Raw genomic sequence first — 19,045 nt, 5'->3', positions numbered from 1 at the left:
TCCTAAAAAAAAAAAAAGTCAGATTTGAAATGCAGTGTACAAATACTTGAATTTGTGGAATTCCAACTACAATAACACAGATAAACACAAGTATTAATTTGCTGTCATTCGGATTTGTTATCTTTATGTGATCACAATCGGGCTGCTTAGTTAATACACAAGTCTGAAGGCAATCAGAAATCAAAGTTATCCATGAAGTGGATAACAGTGTCCCTGCCAACCTGTCATCCTATTCAGATTTATTTCTGGTGAGGGGTAATGAGTCCGTAGATCGCATGACTCCAAACTCAACGTCCTTCATTAGGATGAGAGACTTTATCTAATAAAGACACGCTTTAACCTCAGAGCATGGGCCATGTTGCGTTGCTCCTGAAGCAGAAACGCTAACACAAGTTAACTTAGACCATTATTTTTTTTTTTACAGGTCCAGTTGAATTCACTTAAATGTAAGATGAGGGTTTTTTCTGCAGGATGGTAAACCTCGGCACTGCAGCAATGTCTCAGCTGCTTCCAGGAGGACAAGCAGTCTAATTCAAAAACTGAGGTTTGGAGATTCAGCAGGACATCAAGAAATCAAGAAATGCCAAAGGATTTTTTTATCACCAGACCTGTGCAGCTAGATTGAATGCGTGATCCTGATTGGAAGACAAGTCTGTGGTTTTGTTTGGAGGAGTCAGTTCAGATTTGAAAAACTGGGCTTCACTTTATTGTGGGTGGACAATACAGTCCAAGATGACAAAGCTGCTTTGCCCTCCACTTCTCCTATTTTTACCTCCAGCTGTTGGTAAGTGAAATTAATACAACGTGCTGATACAAAAAAGAATTACACTGTGATCAACTTACAGTGGTGTTCACCACTATGGAAAAACACTCATGTGCAATTCAACGTTATAAAATCAATTTCATTGCTCCATTGCAGCACTTGCAGAAAAACAAACACAAACGTCTGTCTGTCCTGTGTTGTTTTAGGGGGCCTCTTCTGTTACACCTGTGTGTTTCCGCCTGTTTCCCCTCTGGACTGCATCACATTTCCTCAGAAGTGTCCCGTGGGACAGGTCTGTCTGTCGAACAGAGCTGTGGGGGAGAAAGGTGAGACTGCAGCCGAGGCGCCGCGGTACATTTAAATGACTCAAAACTGAGAAAAAGAACCGAAAGAGACGGTTTTTGAAGGTAAAAGCACAGATGAGTCAGCTCGGCGGCATGCATTTATTTTTGTCTGCTGATTCTCAGGAGACTTCCACGTAGTGCTGAATGACAAGAGCTGCATTCTGCCTTCCTTGTGTGGGATCACAGATGGAAGATACGCCCTGCTGGGATTGAACTTCACCTTTACCAATGAGTGCTGCGACACAAACTTGTGCAATGGAGTTGCAAAACCTACTGCCCCCTATTGGACAGACATGTTAATCACCCTCCTTTCATCATGCCTTGTTTGGTGAACAGGTGTACAAAGCCATGTGGACAACTCTGACACTAAAAGTTTGCTTCGTCGGCTGAACATGTGTTCAAAATGAATATTGCTGCTAACCTACTGTACTACATTTCTATGAGTCTGTGGCACTATGTGAACAATTAAAAATTAACTTAAAATTAAATGTACATAATATATTCTCAGGAAGAAGTTGTAATGTTCTGCTTCTTAGGGATATCTAAGTTACCATAATACAAAAAATATATATTATTAAACGTGGAAGGTGTGAGTGTATGGGGAAAACTCTTTGAAATAACAATAATCATACTTGTTCATCGTAGCTTCGCAGTTGTCTATCCAGTCAAACTATTTCCCCACTTGTCCATTTCTGCAGTCATTACTGCCGCTTAAAATGTCCCGGACATTTGACTGTTTGTCTTTTTTTTGTTTTGCGAAATGACCACAGGATGGCGCCATATCCAGCATGCCGTCCCCCCAACCACCAGGTGCAGTTGATTGGGCTAGAACGTAAAACAAGGTCCACCGAGAAGCTGCACTGCCAGCTTCTGTAAGCGAAACCCTTGAAATACGAACATAACTTTTCGAGTTGAACACCCTACCCCGAAAGTTTCGGCGATGGGTTATCTGTCACTCTTTCTCTTGGCCGTGTTTTTGTGTTCCACCGGTGCATGGAAACCACCAAAGGCCTTGCGTCGAACTGCCCCAGGGAGGAGAGCGGTTTCCCGCAGGGAGACGCCGAACTTGCCGCCGCCCTACCTCAACCTGCCGATGTCTGTGGACTCCGGAGGTCCACTGGTGGCTAAGGCGCACTTCTCCCCTGCCGCAGGCACCGGATTGGAGCCTTTACCGCAGGGGGTTCGGGAAATTCTAGTCCCAACCGTGTCGAGCACACGCCCGCTCAACGTTTCGGGCGTTTACGTGAAGACTTGGTGCAACGCGAACACGATGTTCGTCCAGGTTCCCAGGAGCGTCCTGGGCGGCGGCGGCGGCGGCGGCGACGTGAGCGCTCAGGTCAAAGTTGGGACGTGTCGGGCCAACTTCTCAACGACGGAGCACCTTATTTTCAAGTTTGACCTGGAGTCGTGTGGAACGTCGCAGTCAGTGGTCAGTCAGTGACGATAGCAACTTGCGTTAACAACCAGCACTTTACTCGCGCCGTTTTACAGAGGCTATGTTCATGTAGCCGTCGCTTGGCTAACGGAGGCTTGGTTTCGAGCCTGCTGCTAATTGTAGCATGAACTGGCACCAGACTTGGTACAGAAATTCTTGCTTGGCGCTCTGAAGCTTCCAATCAAGCCGTTGACGTCACCAAAAGTCCTATATAGCGTCACCGCGAGACTGCTAGCTGTAAAGTCACGCGTGCCCTTTTTGACTTTTACTGTTTGCTTGATAAAGTTTCTACAGGTGATAATTGGCACCTTTGACTTAGCAAATGGATTTTTAACAATGCTGATACACAAAACTGCTCATTAGTTGATAAAACGCTGTTAAAGTCACATTTCACTTTTTATTATTTTTATTTTCCTTATTGTCCTCAAGACGTTTTACCTCATAGTTTTTATAGGTGTTTTTTTTTCCTGACAAATCATTTTATTTATTTGCAGATGGATATTTTAATATAATAAAATGTTGCCTATTTTATAATCGTGTATATATATATTCATATATGTATGTATAGTCACATTTATGTATGTGTTTATTTATTTTCTAGACCTCTAATAACCAGTTGATGTATTCAGCGACACTTCAGTATGACCCACCCAGGCCTCAAGGGCCAATCAGGCGTGCTGCACCCTTCACAGTGTCGGTCGGATGTCAGTACAACACGTAAGATTGCTGCTGTTGCTCGTCCGGTGCCTGCAATTTAGAACGTTTAAGTCAAGCAGCTATTGTAATGTAACACGTCTTGATCTCTTTAGGACCATCTATACATACAAGATTGGCTACAAACCCATCACGCAGTATCGCACGATCTTCAAGCCAATGAGAAGCAACGTAAAATTCATTCTGACTGCACGAAATGGTAACAGAATCGTCTAATTATCATACACCAATGTACCATGTGCGTGTCAACACTTTTCATGTTGCGTTTTGTTTTAGCACAGGAAACCTTTTAATTTCATCGATTCTGGTGTTGAAGTTACTGAATTGTTAGTGGGTGTTCTTTAAATTGAAATGTTCTCTCGTCATGTTGGCGTCATAGACATCAAGTGATGGCAGTAATCTTAAAATTGAATATATTACAGATGCAGTGGCAATAGTGACATTTTAGGTCATCTGTGCCTTGTTTGTTTGTTTTGTTTGTTTGTTTTTTTTGCTTTTAATAGTGGAATGTGAGTACGTTGTGCCGGCTGTATCAGCCCTGAATGTGTGTCTTTGTTTTTTCAGCTCAGTGGGAAAGGCTGTCTCCGTCAGATGAGTATGTGCTTGGGCAACCCATGTACTTTCAGGTTGAGGCTCCGGCCATTTCCCAACACAAGCGACTGTATGTCCACTCGTGCTATGTGACTCCTGAGAATTCCCACTCCTCCAAGCCTCAGTTTCCAGTGGTAGAAAACTTTGGGTAACACGTGCCTCCCTTGAATGTCTACTCGAGAGTCAGTGTGTTTTTGTGCATGATTTCTTTTTTGAAAATGTATCAAATGTGTGGGAAATCTTTTACTCCATCTCACAAAGGTGTATGGTTGAAAGCAAAGACAATCGCTCCAGTTTTATCCAGTACACAGCCACTGCTGTGAGGTTTTATGTGGATGCCTTCATGTTCAAGGGAATGTCAAATCAGGTGATCAAAACGCACTTGGAGGAAACATTTGAAACGAGTACAACTGTTTGCACGCAATCTTATCATTTTTACCTCTTGCTGCACCAGCTCTTCATGCACTGCAATATGTCAGTGGGCAGCACCACGGCAACTCCTGTAGAGAAGTCCTGCAACTACGACACTTATAAAAAAAAGTATGGTTAAAGAGAGATGAAACGTTTTACGGTGTTTTCCCGACAGGAAAATCTCACCACGTTGTGTTTGTTCCTTCCAGATGGGTTGAGCTGTACGGATCAGACTGGGCGTGCGCTTGCTGTGAGTCTACGTGCAGTTCGCCTTTGTCACCAAGTGAGTCTTTTCCACAGCTGTTGCTCCTCAACAATGTGCATCTTTTTATGATTTGAATAAAATTGCATTTTCTGTTACCTTGACTGCAGCAGCTGCAGGGGACAGCTTGCCTGATTTGGCCTTTACCTTTAATTACTGATAGACCTTCAAATTAGCAATAACTTCTTTTGTTGTGTAAATATATATGTTATACGTTAAAATTTGTTTTCATGACTGTTCCATTGGTGTACCAGGTGTAAGAAGAAAGTGTGATTTTAAATCAGGAATGAAAATAATTTAAATTGAAAAGATTTCAATCACTGAAACTGTTTGTTTTTTTGGGTTTTTTTTTTAATGGGCTTTTTTAAAAAATTTTAAATTATTATTTGGTATCCTAACACCAGTTCTACTGTTCCACAGAGAGCGTAATGATCAGTAGCAGGTCATGGACAATAAACCCTGCAGTGAAACCCGCAGCAGCCTCAAGGAGGAAGACGCCGTCTCCCACCAGAACAACAACATTAGCAGCTAAACCACAGGCCGTCACACAGACATCTGTGCGGAAGACCTATCTCCAGTCTAAAGCGTCTAAAGCTGGAACTGCAAAAGGCAAGACCGAAAGTGTTTGGATGCTTCCAGGGTCATTCGGAGTTGAAGGAATGGCATGGATTGAGGAGGGCGACTACAATGATTTGGCAAAGTTTGTGGCGGGCTCTGCAGTTTTAGAGGGGCACGCTGAAACGGGCGAAGAGGCCAGACCTCGATTGATATTTGAAGAAGTGTTTGGTTTGGACAAATAAAGCTGCCGTTGACGGTATTTATCCGAGTGTGTTCTACTTATTGAAGTCAGGGCCGAGAGGGACACCGGCTGCTGCCTGCATGCTGGTAGAGAACCTGGCAAATGTTAAAGCAGTGTCAGATGTCTCAGAGTTTTACACAGAAATGCAGTTTTCCAAATCCTTAACGTGTTTATTTACCAGTATGAACATTAGAAGTGAAAACTTGTGATCCAACAAAAAAGATACACACATTTTTAAAAAAAAGCTACAGTTCTATGAATTTCTGTGTTAAATATGAACGACCTTTACAGACGTCAGATTCTTTAGCCGCAAGCCTCATTTACAAGCCTTTAAAAGAGTAAATGTTACATTGCTACATGACATTCTTTATATACAGTCTGTAACACAGGTCCAACCTTTTTGGAGTGAAAATAACAGTAACCCAAGAGTTGCCACATCAGGCAGTAAATGACTTTACAAAAAACCCTACTTACATGATAAACTTGGTTTTAATATTATCTGAGTAACCTTTTTTAATGCAGTATGTCACCAGTATCTTCAGGAATGTTTGGAGAAATCCTTCAAATTCATCGTCTCACTTCTTCAGTCTTCCCTTTTGTCCTTCCAGTGATGTCACAACGAGCATCATTATATCCCATATAAAAAAACAAAAACAAAAACTCCCCCAAAAAACAGGCCGTCGCTTCCTTCATAGCATCCACCACCTTTGTTTCACCCAGCTTTGGCACGTCCTGGATTGGGGAGCGCAACTCGGCGACCACGTCCTGTCCTCGTCGAGTGCGTGCGGCGCTGTGCCCTCAGTAGAAGGAGCTCAGGTGGGAGTGAGTGCTGGGATGCCTCGTCATGGCGGAGCTGGGGTAAATCGGGCTGCTGGGCGAGTTCCAGTAGGTGGACGGAGGGCCGAAAAAATTTCCCGGGGAGACGGGCATGGGCGCGGGGTGGCCGCTCATGAAGTTCATTTTGGGCTGGTGGCTGTGGTAGGGCTGCACGTAGGGCATCTCGGACTGGTACTTGACCAGTCCCCCCTCGGCGGCGTGGTTCTGGTGCGCCTGGGAGATGCCCTGGAAGTCAAACTTGTAGGCGTAGCGCTTGCCGTGCACCTTGGTCATGATGTTCTTGTCGTAGTAGTATCGCAGCGCCCGGCTCAGCTTGTCGTAGTTCATGTTGGGCTTGCTCTTGCGCTCGCCCCAACGCTTGGCCACCTCGTCGGGGTCCGTCATCTTGAACTCGCCGTTGCTGCCCTCCCAGGTGATGATGCCAGAGTTGTTGCTGTCGGACAGCAGCTCCAGCAGGAACTGCCACAGCTGGATCTGGCCCGACCCTGTAGTAGAAAGGCAGACGATTAGGGAAAGGTCAGCGACACAGTAAGGCTTGGTTTAAATGGGCCCAAATGGCAGCAATGCATGTACTGTATGTGTTTTCTTTGGTTGGTTTTCAAAGACTAGCTGGACTTTGAAACGTCTTGTGTCGAATCGTCAGGATCACCTTGGCTGTGGCCAATCTTTCATTGTCAACAAATACATCGAGCCAGTATTTTTTGGGGCGTTTCGGCAAATGTGACCTTTTCACTGTGCGACTTGGAGGAAGTAATTGATATGGGGGCAGAAACCTACCCACAGGCCTGTGAGCGCTGGGGTCAGGCAGCTTGTAAGGACTTTGTTTGCCTGTTCGGTTCTTGGACGAGCTGAGCACTTGGCCTTCTGTGAGGAAACAGCAGGGCAAACAGTCATTTTGCTGAGGCTGGCAGCCAAAGTACTGTACCACTGTAAGCTCAGTGCAATTTGTTTTGCTTGTTGTTCACAGTTCATGTGTGGCAGCCCTGGTTTCTCTAATGGTGCCAAAGCAGACAGTGTAAAGGCCTCATTTTTTTGTGTTGGTAGTTATTTATTTGTTTATTTTTCAGTGGTGGTTTTTATTTCTTACCTGGATTAGCAAGTCGGCTACTGATGGGCCCTAATGTCTGGTAAGGATCTGAGGGGGAAAACATATGAAGTTTAATATCTCCAGCCTGCATATTTTTAAAATCTCCTCCAACTAATTTGCCTTTTGCAAAATTTACATTCATAACGGCATTGGACTTGGACATGGTAGTTATAACTGCGCACATTTCTACTCCATTTAAAAACAGATTTCCTAGGATCAGATCATTAAAATACTTTCTGTATAATAAGAAAAAATACGTCTCTAATCAATGCTCTGTGTATCCTAGGTCATACCTTGCATGATTCGTGAGCCAGACTCTGTCACCCTGGTGCTGTGTTGGTGTTCCATTGATGGACCTTTCAAGTTCATTAAGAAAAAAAAGAAGAAGACAATTTTGATTGTCAAGATTTTTTTGATTTAAACAAAACCAAACCTTTCATGTGGTATTATTATTATTATTATTATTATTATTATTATTGTTATTATTATTATTATTAATAATAATAATAATAATAGCCGTCTAATTCGTCTTTCTCTTTACCTTTCGACACTGCAGTCATGGTGTTAGTCGGCCAGCTGTTCCTGCGGCTGATCTCGTCAAAATTGTTTTCTGCACACACACACACAAACACACACACACACACACACACCAAAAATTACATAGGCAGGACAAGACACTGGCAAACTTGCGGTGTCAAAAAAAAAAAGGGCTTTGAAGTGGAAAGTTTCACTATGGTAGGAAGTGAGTCGATAAATGAAGACCAAGACAAAGACATCTTGGGGGTCTGAAGATGAGTCTCTTTGTCGTGGGCATCCCGTCTTTTGTTCAGGCCACCCCTGTTGCCATAAGATTGTGAATTGTGTCCCAGGAGCAGGACCTAAACCCCTCCCCACTTCCTGCACTGGTGCAGCTGTTTCCTGTCTGAAACTGGCTGTTGGGCTTCGGACGCATCTACATTTTTGTCTGCAGAGCCCAGTGCAGCACCGAGAAAACTGCTTATTTATTTACTTTCGGATCATTTGACGCTGTTAAATCGTACACGCCGGGCCTTTGCAAATGTAAGAAAGAAAAGGTTGATCAAAAACACGAGGAGCCAAAACTGTCACAATGTTGCACAAAAGATTGCGTTGTAATTCGCTGTTTTGCTGTTTGCTCAGATGCCAGTTGGCAGGAATGCGCCGGAGAGGAAGAATTAATTGTGCAAACCTGCAGTACCGGAGCAAGGAGTAGAAGCTTATATGGGACCATTTCATATTTACATACTATTTTAAATCTGTAATAGATATTCTTATTTTCTAGAAATCTGTTTGTACCCAAATAAAATAGTGTGAAGCATTTAAAGCTTGATAGTGGATAGAAGATTGAAAAAAAAAACAACAAAGTTGTGATTTTCTGGGATGGATTTTGGTTAAAGGTAGGAGAGGCTGCATGTGTTGACAGGAATGCGCTGGAGAGGATGAACTCACCAGCCTTCACCTGGAGTCTGGGCTGTTGTGGTGGTGTGTTGTTAGTGGGAGTGGTGGAGTAAGAGAAGGTGGGACAACCTGAAGAAAAGGGGTAAAAAAAAAATCAAGTTTGTATTAATTAAGAATCATCATATCAGGCCAGATGTTTTGGAGTCTGGATTTTGTTATTTTGGTAAGAGTCACTTTCTCTGTTATACTTTAAAAAAAAAAAAAAAAACATCTTGAGAAGGTTTCACTTATGCTGTTAGGATGGAGCAATATTCAAATAAAAATGAGTTGAGTACACTTTCTTATTTCTTAAAAAGCTTTAACGCGATCTATAAAAAAAATAAAGCGATCGTGAGCCAGACAGAGACTGATGTAGTAGTTCAGGGCGAGCCTCACTCTGCTTGAGGTAATTTAGGTGCGAGAGCAGAATGTCTGCGTTGTAGGCCGACGTCAGGCGCGTCATGTCGTCCTTGCTCATCTTGCACAGCGCCTTCCCGTCCACCGCCTGGAAGAGCACGACGTCCACCTCCTCCAGGACGTACTCCTTGATGGCCCAGTCCAGCCACTGCCTGACGTGGTCCTGCGTCCAAACCTCAGGGTCTGAAGTCGGCGGGACAGAAGAGTGGAGAAAAAGCCGTGAGCAACGGCCGGAGCAACTTGTTGTTTAATTTTTTCGAAACACTCTGTCACGCTCGGCTGAGGCGCTGTTATTAAAATGATCTCTAAGGCGATTTGAAGAGGCTTTCACAAAGAGGCAAACAGGAAGTTGCCGAAGCTACACGGAGATGAGTCATACAGAAATTATAAAAAGCTACTCGATTCAAGTTTGCCTTTGCGCTCTGCCTTTTGTTTCTCCGGGTGAAAGATCGCCTGCGCGGTTTCAGAAATTCTAAAGAAAAGGAGAAGTCCAGAAATGGAATGCTTTCTTTTCATGGTTTTACATTAATAGTTCATTCATTGATTTAGAAAACTTTAGATGTACTTTGTCATTTTCTCAGCTGTCCCATTTTTTGCAACGGTCAATTTAGCAACGTTTTCTACCAGGAAATGTCGCCCCTCAGTAAGAAACAACAAGACTCTTTTACTTCTTTTGCCTGTTTCACTTTTTTAAAGTCTCCACTCTAAAACACAGATCTGGAATTGTGCCTCTTGTGAGGTCACAAGGGGGCGCTGAAACCTAGTATCCGCCCCAGTCAGACAACGCCCCCTGGTACCACCTTGTTTATTTCCCCTTCCAAATGCGTGGAGGGTCCAACAATGCGATATTCTTATATTCTAGAGATCTGGTTGTATCCAAATAAAAAATGTGAAGCTGCTTAAGCTTGATCTCGATAAATACCATTGATAGTGGACAGACGATTGGAAAACAAAAAAAGTTGAGATTTTCTGGCATGGATATTGGTCACACTACATATGTGTCTCATTGTCTGCTCACACTGCCAGAACGCATCCTGGCAACTGGACTTGTGGATTTCCAGTAGTTGCGACAATGACTGTGAAGTGCTCGTAATATTATTAATCAGCAGCTGCGGTGGCCACACCCTCGGCTACTGATTGTCCTTGGTCAACAACACGCGCTGCCATGGTGCAACATCCGTACATTATGAAGTAAAATAAGTTGGCGCTGGTGATTCACCGGCTAATCTCGTTGGGAGTTCACGCAACCCGACTTCTTGACCCGACTACTCGTCCAGCTCACGCCGTCCAACACCCTCCTCCGTGACCCCCGAAAAAGAAAAAAGGTCCCCAGGGGGCCGTCGGACACGAGGTGTCGTGTGACTCATTTGCAATGTGCACGCAAGCACACTGATGCTGAAACGTCTGGCGGGCTGCTGCTGCTGCTGCTGCTGCTTCCTGGTTTTGCAGTACAGCGGCAGGTTGACGCCTCAGATAGAAATGACACATTACGGTTCTCGCTCTAGGAAAAACCGAAACGGGTGGTGTGTAGGCTTCACTGCTTTACAGTTGGTCTGTTGCAAACAGGGACGAACATTCAGTCAGTCGTCAGTCGTTTCCACAGCCATGAGGCAACTCTTACTCAGCTGAAAGTAACAGTGCCGGGTGTTGCTGGAAGGAAAGGACTTGAAATTGTGCAAATTGCACAAAGATGAGTGCACTGCTGTTCATCTTATTTATCATTGTTGTTTCTTCCCTTCAGTTTGTCACGGTGCATTCTCCCTGGTCGCTCTCATCACCACCACTAAAGTGGTTTCTTTTTATTTAATGGGCCTGTTTGGTGTTTGACTACAGTAGCTGAACAACATTTACATAACCTTGTAGTCTGAAACCAGTGGCAACTAGTTTAACAGGACTGAAAAAATTGTTATCCTTGTAGTAAAAACGTTCAAGGCATATTGAGAAACATCCGTTTGGCCTCATAAATAGATTGTTGCGTGTCTTGTGCGCTTGCAGGAAACATGGATTTCTGTCCAGTCTTCCTCGACGGTGTCACAGCTGAATCGGCACCGTCAACTTTTTTTCCCTCTCCCTTTGCAGCGCCGCCGCAGTAGACATTTTGAGGAAGAACGTGTGAATCAGTAGTTGAATGTTGCGCAAGTCCTCTGTTTGTGTGTGTGTGTGTGTGTGTGTGAGAGAGAGACAGGTTCTTGGGAAACTCTCCGTCTCATGACGGCTGGTGCGGGAACTGAGTGCCGAGCAGTGACTCAGCTCACCTGCCGGCACGATCACCCTCTTCTCCTCCGTGGTGCCGCTGGGCGGCGTGGTCGTCTGGGGGCTGAGGCGGGGCTCCGGGTACGACGACTGGAACGGCAAGGGGGCGCCGTCGCTGCTCATGTGTCTGGAGCGCTTGGTCACGCTGCAGTCCACCGGGGACTCGCGGCTGGATGGGAGAGAAAAGACTCATGTCAAAAGGTCACGGTGGCGTTTTTATCAATGGAATACGATGTTAAGCTAATGAACAAGAACTACTGAGTTACACGGACCCCAAACAACAAAATTCGCTCTAACGACATTGGATTAGCATTAGCATGAGCAAAATAAGCGTTTCATTTAAAATAAGTGAAATAAAGTTTGCAGATTCCAGCTGGAAGAATTTTAAGAATATCTTAGTTTCACCAAACATTCCAGATTTCAGCAGAACCCCGAGTTTAAATTTGTTTCCTGTTTTTATTTTTTTGGGGGCGACTACATCCTGCCAGCCTGGGAGCATCTCCGGCTCCCCCTGGAGGAGCTGGAGAGTGTTGCTGGCGAGTAGGACACCTGGAATTTCCTGCGAGCTCTGCCAACACCACACTCTGATTCTGAACAAGAAGATGGATGGATGTTCTTGTGTGTGTCACCACCGGATACTGCATTTAAACCACACAACTAACACAGAAGGCGTGAAACACTTTGCTGTGAGGCTTAATTTACACGCATGTGAGCTCTCGTTGGGATTTATTTTTTTTGTCACTCTCTTGCACCTGCCTAGACAACAATAGTTTATTGTGTTTTGCAAAGAAAAGCAATATCATAATAAAAACACAAGGGACGACGCAGACGCCGGTTTGACTGCCCCTCCTCGGACTGTGTGATCTTTTTGTGATTATAAATCTTCAGTCCAAATAGTCTGCGTCAGCAGAACAGCATATTTTCCACACAAATTCAGGTTAAAGGATAAATGAATAAAATAAAAAAAACAAAAAAACTCCCTGGAAGTGGTGATCAACAGGTGACTTGATATTTCTGGGAACCCCTCCACCCTTCACCCCCCACCTCGAACCCCTTGGAGAGAGGTGACTCTGGGCTGCTCCAGGAAGGTGACCCAGCCGCTCGACTGACTCACCCGGTCCCATTGACGTGTTCGGCTCTTTTCCCAGGGTTCGGCCCCACCGGCCCCGCCCACTCCTGCTCGGCGGGCTCCGGGCTGGCCTTGTCTGCCTGGGTGAAGGCGCTGGGCGGGGATGTCATCTCGGTCTTCATGTGCATGGCCGGGGCGGCGGCGGCGTAGCTGGCCTCGTACAATGGCTGTTCCTCACTCACCACGGACAGCGCTTCCTGTCCGGCAGAGAGAAGCACACGGCTCATTCCACTGAGTTGTTTTGGCTGTCTTTGCTTGTTTCCATGTGTTGGAATCTGTTAATTCTATTCCGAGATGTGGCGCTGAACTTGGATGGGCGTGAAACCTTAATTATTTTCTACGTTATATGCAATTGTTTGGTAGTTTTTCTTCTATAACAGACACAAATATTTTAGATATTGCCTTTGTACCCTTACGCTAGCATTTTTATCATTATATATTAGCATTAGCATTTTAGCATTATATATAGTTATTATTATTAGTAAGTAGTAGCAGTAGTAGTATTTACTTATTTATGTATTTATTTTGTTTAGCTTGTTTCCATTGGTTCGAATGGAGATGTCTCTCAATGGGGAAGGAACTGAATTACATCAGCCAAACACTATTTAGTGCGTCTGTCAAGAAATTTGATTCGACTTGAAAAAGATTTAACCACATTGGCTTTTTCACCCGAGCTTTGCCGAACGGAAGCGTCTCCCTGCCGGTGAATTCGCTGCAACGGTGAGCTGCAGCGAGGTGAGAGGCGGCGGCACGCTGCAGCAAAGACGGCGCGGAGGCTGCCAAGGAGGCCGTCTAATCTCGGAGAACATCAGTGACTCCGACCGCAGTCTTATTTTGTCGTTAGAATCGGTGGTTGCAGGGAGGAGGCGGGGCCTCCACCCAAGGTGGAGTCTAATCGAGATTTAACTCCGAGGCCTGGTAGGCCCTCGCCGAGGCATACTGCTTTTCATCCCACGCACTCAGGAGGGGTCGGGCCCGTGCACCCGCCGTCCCATCTGCTGCTCGAATTAACAGCGTGCCACGCCACGCCGCGCCGCGCCACTCCGAGTGCATTCGAGTGCGTGTTTGTTTAGAGGAGCTGAGCATTGTCCTCGGGCCTCGTACGTCAGCGCCGTGCTTTTTCAGCGGCGGACAGGAAACGTGGCCGCCATGTGCGGAGGAACCTTTTGGCACAGGCCAAGGGAGAGGAAGTGGTGGAGGAGGAGGAGGAGGAGGGTAGGGGGGCACAGCGTTTGAAAAAAAAGAAGAAGAAAAGGAAAGAAATGTGGGTCATTTTAAAGGCTGGAAAACAAGCCCTGAAGGCCCACGGTTACTGGTGGAGAGGAGTCCAGTTCACCGGCGGCGGGCGGAGCCTTGATTGAAGTGGCCGCCTTCGCATTGTTTTTCTTATGTGGCTGTGTGTGTGTGTGTGTGTGTGTGTGTGTGTTTTTTTAGTTCAATTGTTGCCTGAATGTTGTTGTACACCTTGTCTTAATGCATCTCTCTCACACACACTCAACACACACACTCTGCTTGGCATTTCCTGCAAACAAACTTGTCCGCACTTCAGATTGTGGGATATTTTTTTAAATTTTTTTTTAGTAAACTGTGCTGCTGCTGCTGCTGCTGCTGCTGCTGCTGCTGCTGCTGCTGCTGCTGCTGTGCAATCCATTTTTTAAGCAAACTCAGGCGAAAAAGTTTTTCGTTACGCAACGCACATTTCACATATAGACTTGTATCACAAGCTGTGGATTTAAACAACTGACAAAGAGAAATGACAATGGGGGTTAAAAACGGCACTTGAATGGCCCATTAAACGCAGCCTGGTGAGGCTGCCGAGCTTTGCCCCCGATTTCTGCCCTAGTGGCATTTTGTGGTATGGCTGCTAAGAAAAGAAAAAAATAATTACATTAAATTTACATTACATTTACATTAAAAAGTTCCCTTTTTTTTTTTTTTACCAATAATTTTTTAGTATATATATTAATATATTCTTATAGCATTCAGTGTTTCCACATTTCTGATATGAAAAAACGAAATGCAAACCACCTGAAAACATCACTTTTACCTCGAAAGCTAAAGTTTTGTCTGTAAACAGAGGGCTGAATATGCAACTCCTTGGAGATCTTTACAGTCCTTCATATGTATGCCACAAGATGACAAAATATTGGCACAACACAGAGCCTTTAAGGAAGTCCAGCCACATCACAGTACCATCGCCGGCCACAGAACACAGAACTTAAACCAGTCTGAGCAATATGTTTTTGTTTTTTTTTTGTGATCTGGAGTTCCCTTTTTAACATGTACGTACTTGAAGGGATTTTGAGAGGAGGGAAAAAAAACAACCTCCAATTGACTCTTCAAAACTAAGTGGATTTTTCTTTTTAGATCTTTTCCAAACAGCTTTACACGCAGGCCTCGGCTGCTAGCGCTGTGTTTGACAGTGCGGCTCTTTGCTCTTTGCTCCAGTCCTCCACCCTCCTGGCGAGTGGTGGAAGAGGCCGTTGTTCTCTGTGCAGAAGTGAAACACTTTGCCAAAGGGCTGCCGGCAGCACATTCTCACTGCACAGCGGGAGAGGCCAGACCAACGTTCAGGGCCTCTCCACGTTTCATTTTTGGTTTTTTTTTTTCTTTATGCGGCAAAACTATTGCTGTCGGTTTGAACTATCAAACCGACTGCGGCGCATCGTGTTCGACTCCTTTTTTTTCTTCTTTTGCAGCAACTGAATGCTTGGTGAGAAGTGCGTGGTGTCACAACCACAAGCTAACGCCGCTCCCGCTCTTTCTTTTCTTTTCTTTTTTTTTTTTTTTTTATCTTCACCTTGTGCTCTCTGTCTCTCCTCTCTCCCCCTTCCTTTTGCAAAGGGTGATACAAATTCACGAAGAAAAATTGGCCCGACCGCAAAGGCCACAACTGACTTCCTGTTCACTGTGTTACAGCCAGTTGCTCGGTGACACTAAATAACTTTAGCAAGAATGAAAAAACAACAACAACAACGTGCCCTTCTTGAGGCAGATGCTGCAGTGCATTGTGGCTCCAGCACGTCCTAATCTTTACACTGTCCTATAAACACTTTTTTTGTCCTTGATGTTAGAGCACAAGCATGCCCCCATCCTGCCCTGCCCACACAGAACATTTTAACGCAACTTTTTGACTTCGTTTGGGTGTGGCGGCTGCTTTAGCCATCCGTTTTGAACCTTTCATGTTTTGTTTCTGTTGTTCAGGTTTTAGTGATCTAACGGCAAAACTCCTGAGCAATTATTACTTTTAATTGTTACTGTTAATGAAACATGTTCTTGCTAACTGCCAAAAGTATTCTGAAAATGAAAGCATTTTTAAATGTTTATGAATGGAACATTGTTAAACATATATTGATTAAATGATAATAATAATAATAATAATAATAATAATAATAATAATAATAATAATAATAATAATAATAATAATAATCTGTCCTCCCCAAACATACCCATTGATGATCGCCTTGTAGTAGATTTGCCTTTGAATGAAATTAGTTGGCTTAAATGTAGTGATCAAAGCCCAAAGAGTTGGTATCAATTCTTCCTCCATAAAGGAAATCATAGTTTCACCTTCTGTTTGAGTTTTTCTGTGTGTGTTTGTTACTTGCTACTATGGTTATATAAGAAGAGAAGAGTGGGTTTCCAAAGATGACAGGAGAGTCAGTGGGCCGGGAAAGAACCTGCATTTTGTTTCTGAGCTTGGAGAATTAGCATTAGCGGTTACTCAGCTACTAGTGACGCCATATGTAAAATGTCTTTCTATTGGCACAACTGGCAAACCTGTGCTGCTATGTGAAGTGTAATTCTAAGTGCAATTCACAATAATTCATCCCTCTGATCTGAACTTTAAGAAATGTCTCATGATTTACCCGAAGGAGGAGGAATGGTCAACTAAACCTTGGAGATGCACACCACCGTTAAACATTCAACCTGAGGATGTGCACGCAAAGCGCAGCCAGCGATCTGCATGTCAGCTTGTTAGAAATTTTAATGTCACTTAATGTGTTTTTGTGTATAATCTAATTCTGGAGCCAAAAAAGAGACATTTTTAGGTTCTTTTGGCCACTTTTATGTCTTCCTGAATGAAAGGCTTTAGGTAATAGAGTCCAACTGACTGGAGTACATCAGCACATCTTGTTGCCAATTTTAATTTCGATGAGACATGAACAGTTGTTTAAACACACACACACACACACACACACACACACACACACACACACACACACACACACACACACACGAATGCACTATAATCAGACGATTTTAGAAAATATACGTCTTTAGAAAACATGCGGTCAATCCGATGGATTCTCAAAACCGCTCGCGTGAAAACAAGGCGCAGCCTTCTGCACGAGGCCGCGGAGAAAGCCGGGTTGTGCAAAAGCCCGTGCTCATGTCAGGGAAAGAAAGCAGAAGTAAAAGTCGAGGGCAAGTCGAGCTGATTTTGCAAAGGCCCGAGCAGCTGCGTGGCTTTTTTTTTCTTTTTCTTTTCTTTTCTTTCTTTTTTTTTTTTTTTCTTTTTTTGCTGCACAAACAACCGTGTGGTTTTCACAGCTCGGAGGCCTCTGCAGGCCGCAAAACAACAGCACGGAGCCGCGCCGGGCTCTGCTGCAGCCTCCCGGACCGACAAGTTAGAACTCAGTGTGGAGGGAAAAACAGCGCCGGGCCTCGCGCGGCGTGTCCACTGCGAGGCTCTTTGGCCCAGAGGCTCTTTGTTGTTGTATTTTAGATTTTTTTTTTTTTTTTTTTTTTTTTTTTTTTGAGTCCAGGGTGCGGAAATGTGTGCGGAAAGTCTGAGGTTTGAGACAGGAAGCCTGCAAAGTTCTGATAACGACACCTGACAAGTGCTCCCGTTTGCAGCCATAAATTATGCCGAAAATAACCCCAGGCACGCAATCTGCACAACACACACGCACACACACACACTGGCAAACAATTATCTGAAAAATAATATTTTATCACAACGTGCGCTGCTCTTACCGCCAGACATCTGGCTATACAAACGTCAACGAGCGACTTGAAACGGCTTTCTTTTTAAGCACTCATGATGTATGATTTTCGATTGAAATAATGATAAATGAAAGACAAACTCACTCCCCTTTTTCATAGCAAATGAAACGTAACTTTTCCGGCTGACTTTAGTTTCGTTTAGTTTTTTGTTTTTTTAATGAACGATGTGTCCAATAAACATTTGAACAAAAACCAAAACCTGTTCTGGAACCGTCATTGTACTTAGAGCTAACCTGATTCGATGTGACTGGCCGTGGCTAATTTAAACCCCAAACTTTTACAAATGTTGACACATTGTTGAAAGAAATATGTCAACCTTTAAATTAGAAATGTTAAAATCAAAAAAAGGTGGAGCCCCGTCTCGTTGTATCAATGTACATCCCATTTAATCCCATTTGAAGTTAACGGTTTTAATGGTTTTGCAAAACATTCGTCTCGGTTGTTTTTTTCGGTTTTTGATTTTAAAAATAAAAATGATAAAAAACAAAAAACAAAAAAAAAACTGTTCACTCGAACGCTTTTACGCCTGTCCTCTCGCAGATGATTTTAAAAAACGTGACGAAGTTGGCAATGTTAAGCAAGTGAAATCAATAAAATACCGCTCGTCTGTTGGAAATGGCTCCTCGCGGGTCTCCGGCCGCCTCCGAGTGGCTCCATGGCGCCTTCAGGGACACCTGCCGTGCGCGCGCAAACGCAACTTATTCTCTCTTCCAGCAAAAATAAAGTAAATATCGCGCCAGTGTCGTTGTTGTTTTGTTGTTGCTGTTGTTGTTGTGTACTTGCGTGGGCCCTGGAGTGGATTGCGCCTTCTTAACCAAAAATATAATCATAAAAAAAGAGAAAAGAAATCAACCCTTAAAAGGGGGGTAAAAACCCGCTGTGAAATCGTGCCGTCTGTGGCGCGTCCACCAATTAGTGCTTTTACGCAGCAGTGTAGCGATGCAGCGGTTTAGTTGTGTTATTATAGAGCCGACATACGACCACGAACGGGAAGGAAGAGGAAATTTTGTACGAGAAGGAAAGAGTGGGGAGCTCGCATCACCGCCTTCTCTCACTCAGCACGCACACGCTGCTGCTGCTGCTGCTGCTGCTGCTGCTAATGCTGCCGCTGCCGGCGGACAGCGCACGACAGGCGGCCACCCGCAGCAGCAGCAGCCGGGCCCAGGGTGCGAACCGACCGGACACGCGCCTACCTTTATGGTGCAGTCCATCACGGCAACCTCCGCCTCGCGCTCTCGCTCATTTAGTCGCTTTTTGGGGGGCCGCGAGCGCGCGCGTCAGTGCAGCTTTCCAGCCTCGCTTCACTGCATCGCAGGCAAGGCACGCAAAGCATCGGCTCTGTGGCGCAAAGCATCACAGCTGCTTTTTTTTTTTTTTTTTTTTTTTTTTTTGCGCACAGACCATAAACCGGATGGCAAGTCTCTCTCCCTCTCTCTCTTCTCTCTCTCTTCTCTCCACCCTCACTCGCCCCCACCTCCCTCGTTCTCGCTCTCTCTCTCGCTCTCTCTCTCTCTCTGAATTGGGAAGTGAGCTCACTC

General features: G+C 44.6%; 2 protein-coding genes across 4 annotated transcripts; one reads left to right on the top strand and one right to left on the bottom strand.

Annotated features, from left to right (window-relative positions):
* Positions 1–2,047: 2,047 nt before the first annotated feature.
* zp3d.2 (zona pellucida glycoprotein 3d tandem duplicate 2) lies at positions 2,048–5,327 on the top strand. Its single transcript, XM_076043214.1, has 8 exons — positions 2,048–2,536; positions 3,144–3,259; positions 3,352–3,455; positions 3,821–3,995; positions 4,109–4,214; positions 4,302–4,387; positions 4,468–4,541; positions 4,941–5,327. Exons 1-8 carry the CDS (start codon positions 2,048–2,050, stop codon positions 5,318–5,320), a joined length of 1,530 nt encoding a protein of 509 aa, XP_075899329.1. The 3' UTR covers positions 5,321–5,327.
* A 136-nt stretch (positions 5,328–5,463) lies between these two features.
* On the bottom strand, positions 5,464–18,863 carry fli1rs (Fli-1 proto-oncogene, ETS transcription factor-related sequence). Of its 3 annotated transcripts, none has more exons than XM_076043290.1 (10): positions 18,701–18,862; positions 12,483–12,694; positions 11,371–11,537; positions 9,095–9,298; positions 8,711–8,788; positions 7,785–7,853; positions 7,537–7,599; positions 7,244–7,291; positions 6,934–7,020; positions 5,464–6,641 (listed from the first exon to the last, which is right to left on the bottom strand). In XM_076043290.1, the coding sequence occupies exons 1-10, from the start codon at positions 18,716–18,718 to the stop codon at positions 6,118–6,120; spliced, it is 1,470 nt and encodes a 489-aa protein (XP_075899405.1). In that variant the 5' UTR covers positions 18,719–18,862; the 3' UTR covers positions 5,464–6,117. The 3 variants fall into 3 exon arrangements, with proteins under 3 accessions (XP_075899405.1, XP_075899406.1, XP_075899407.1); XM_076043291.1 differs by lacking the exon at positions 18,701–18,862 and adding an exon at positions 18,107–18,498; XM_076043292.1 differs by lacking the exon at positions 6,934–7,020 and having other exon boundaries at positions 18,701–18,863.
* Positions 18,864–19,045: the final 182 nt, after the last annotated feature.

Source organism: Nelusetta ayraudi, unplaced genomic scaffold, assembly GCF_046127955.1.
Source record: "Nelusetta ayraudi isolate G7.1 ecotype Tasmania unplaced genomic scaffold, CSIRO-AGI_Nayr_v1 ptg000074l, whole genome shotgun sequence".
Taxonomy (NCBI): domain Eukaryota; kingdom Metazoa; phylum Chordata; class Actinopteri; order Tetraodontiformes; family Monacanthidae; genus Nelusetta; species Nelusetta ayraudi.
This window is presented reverse-complemented; position numbering and strand designations above follow the sequence as displayed.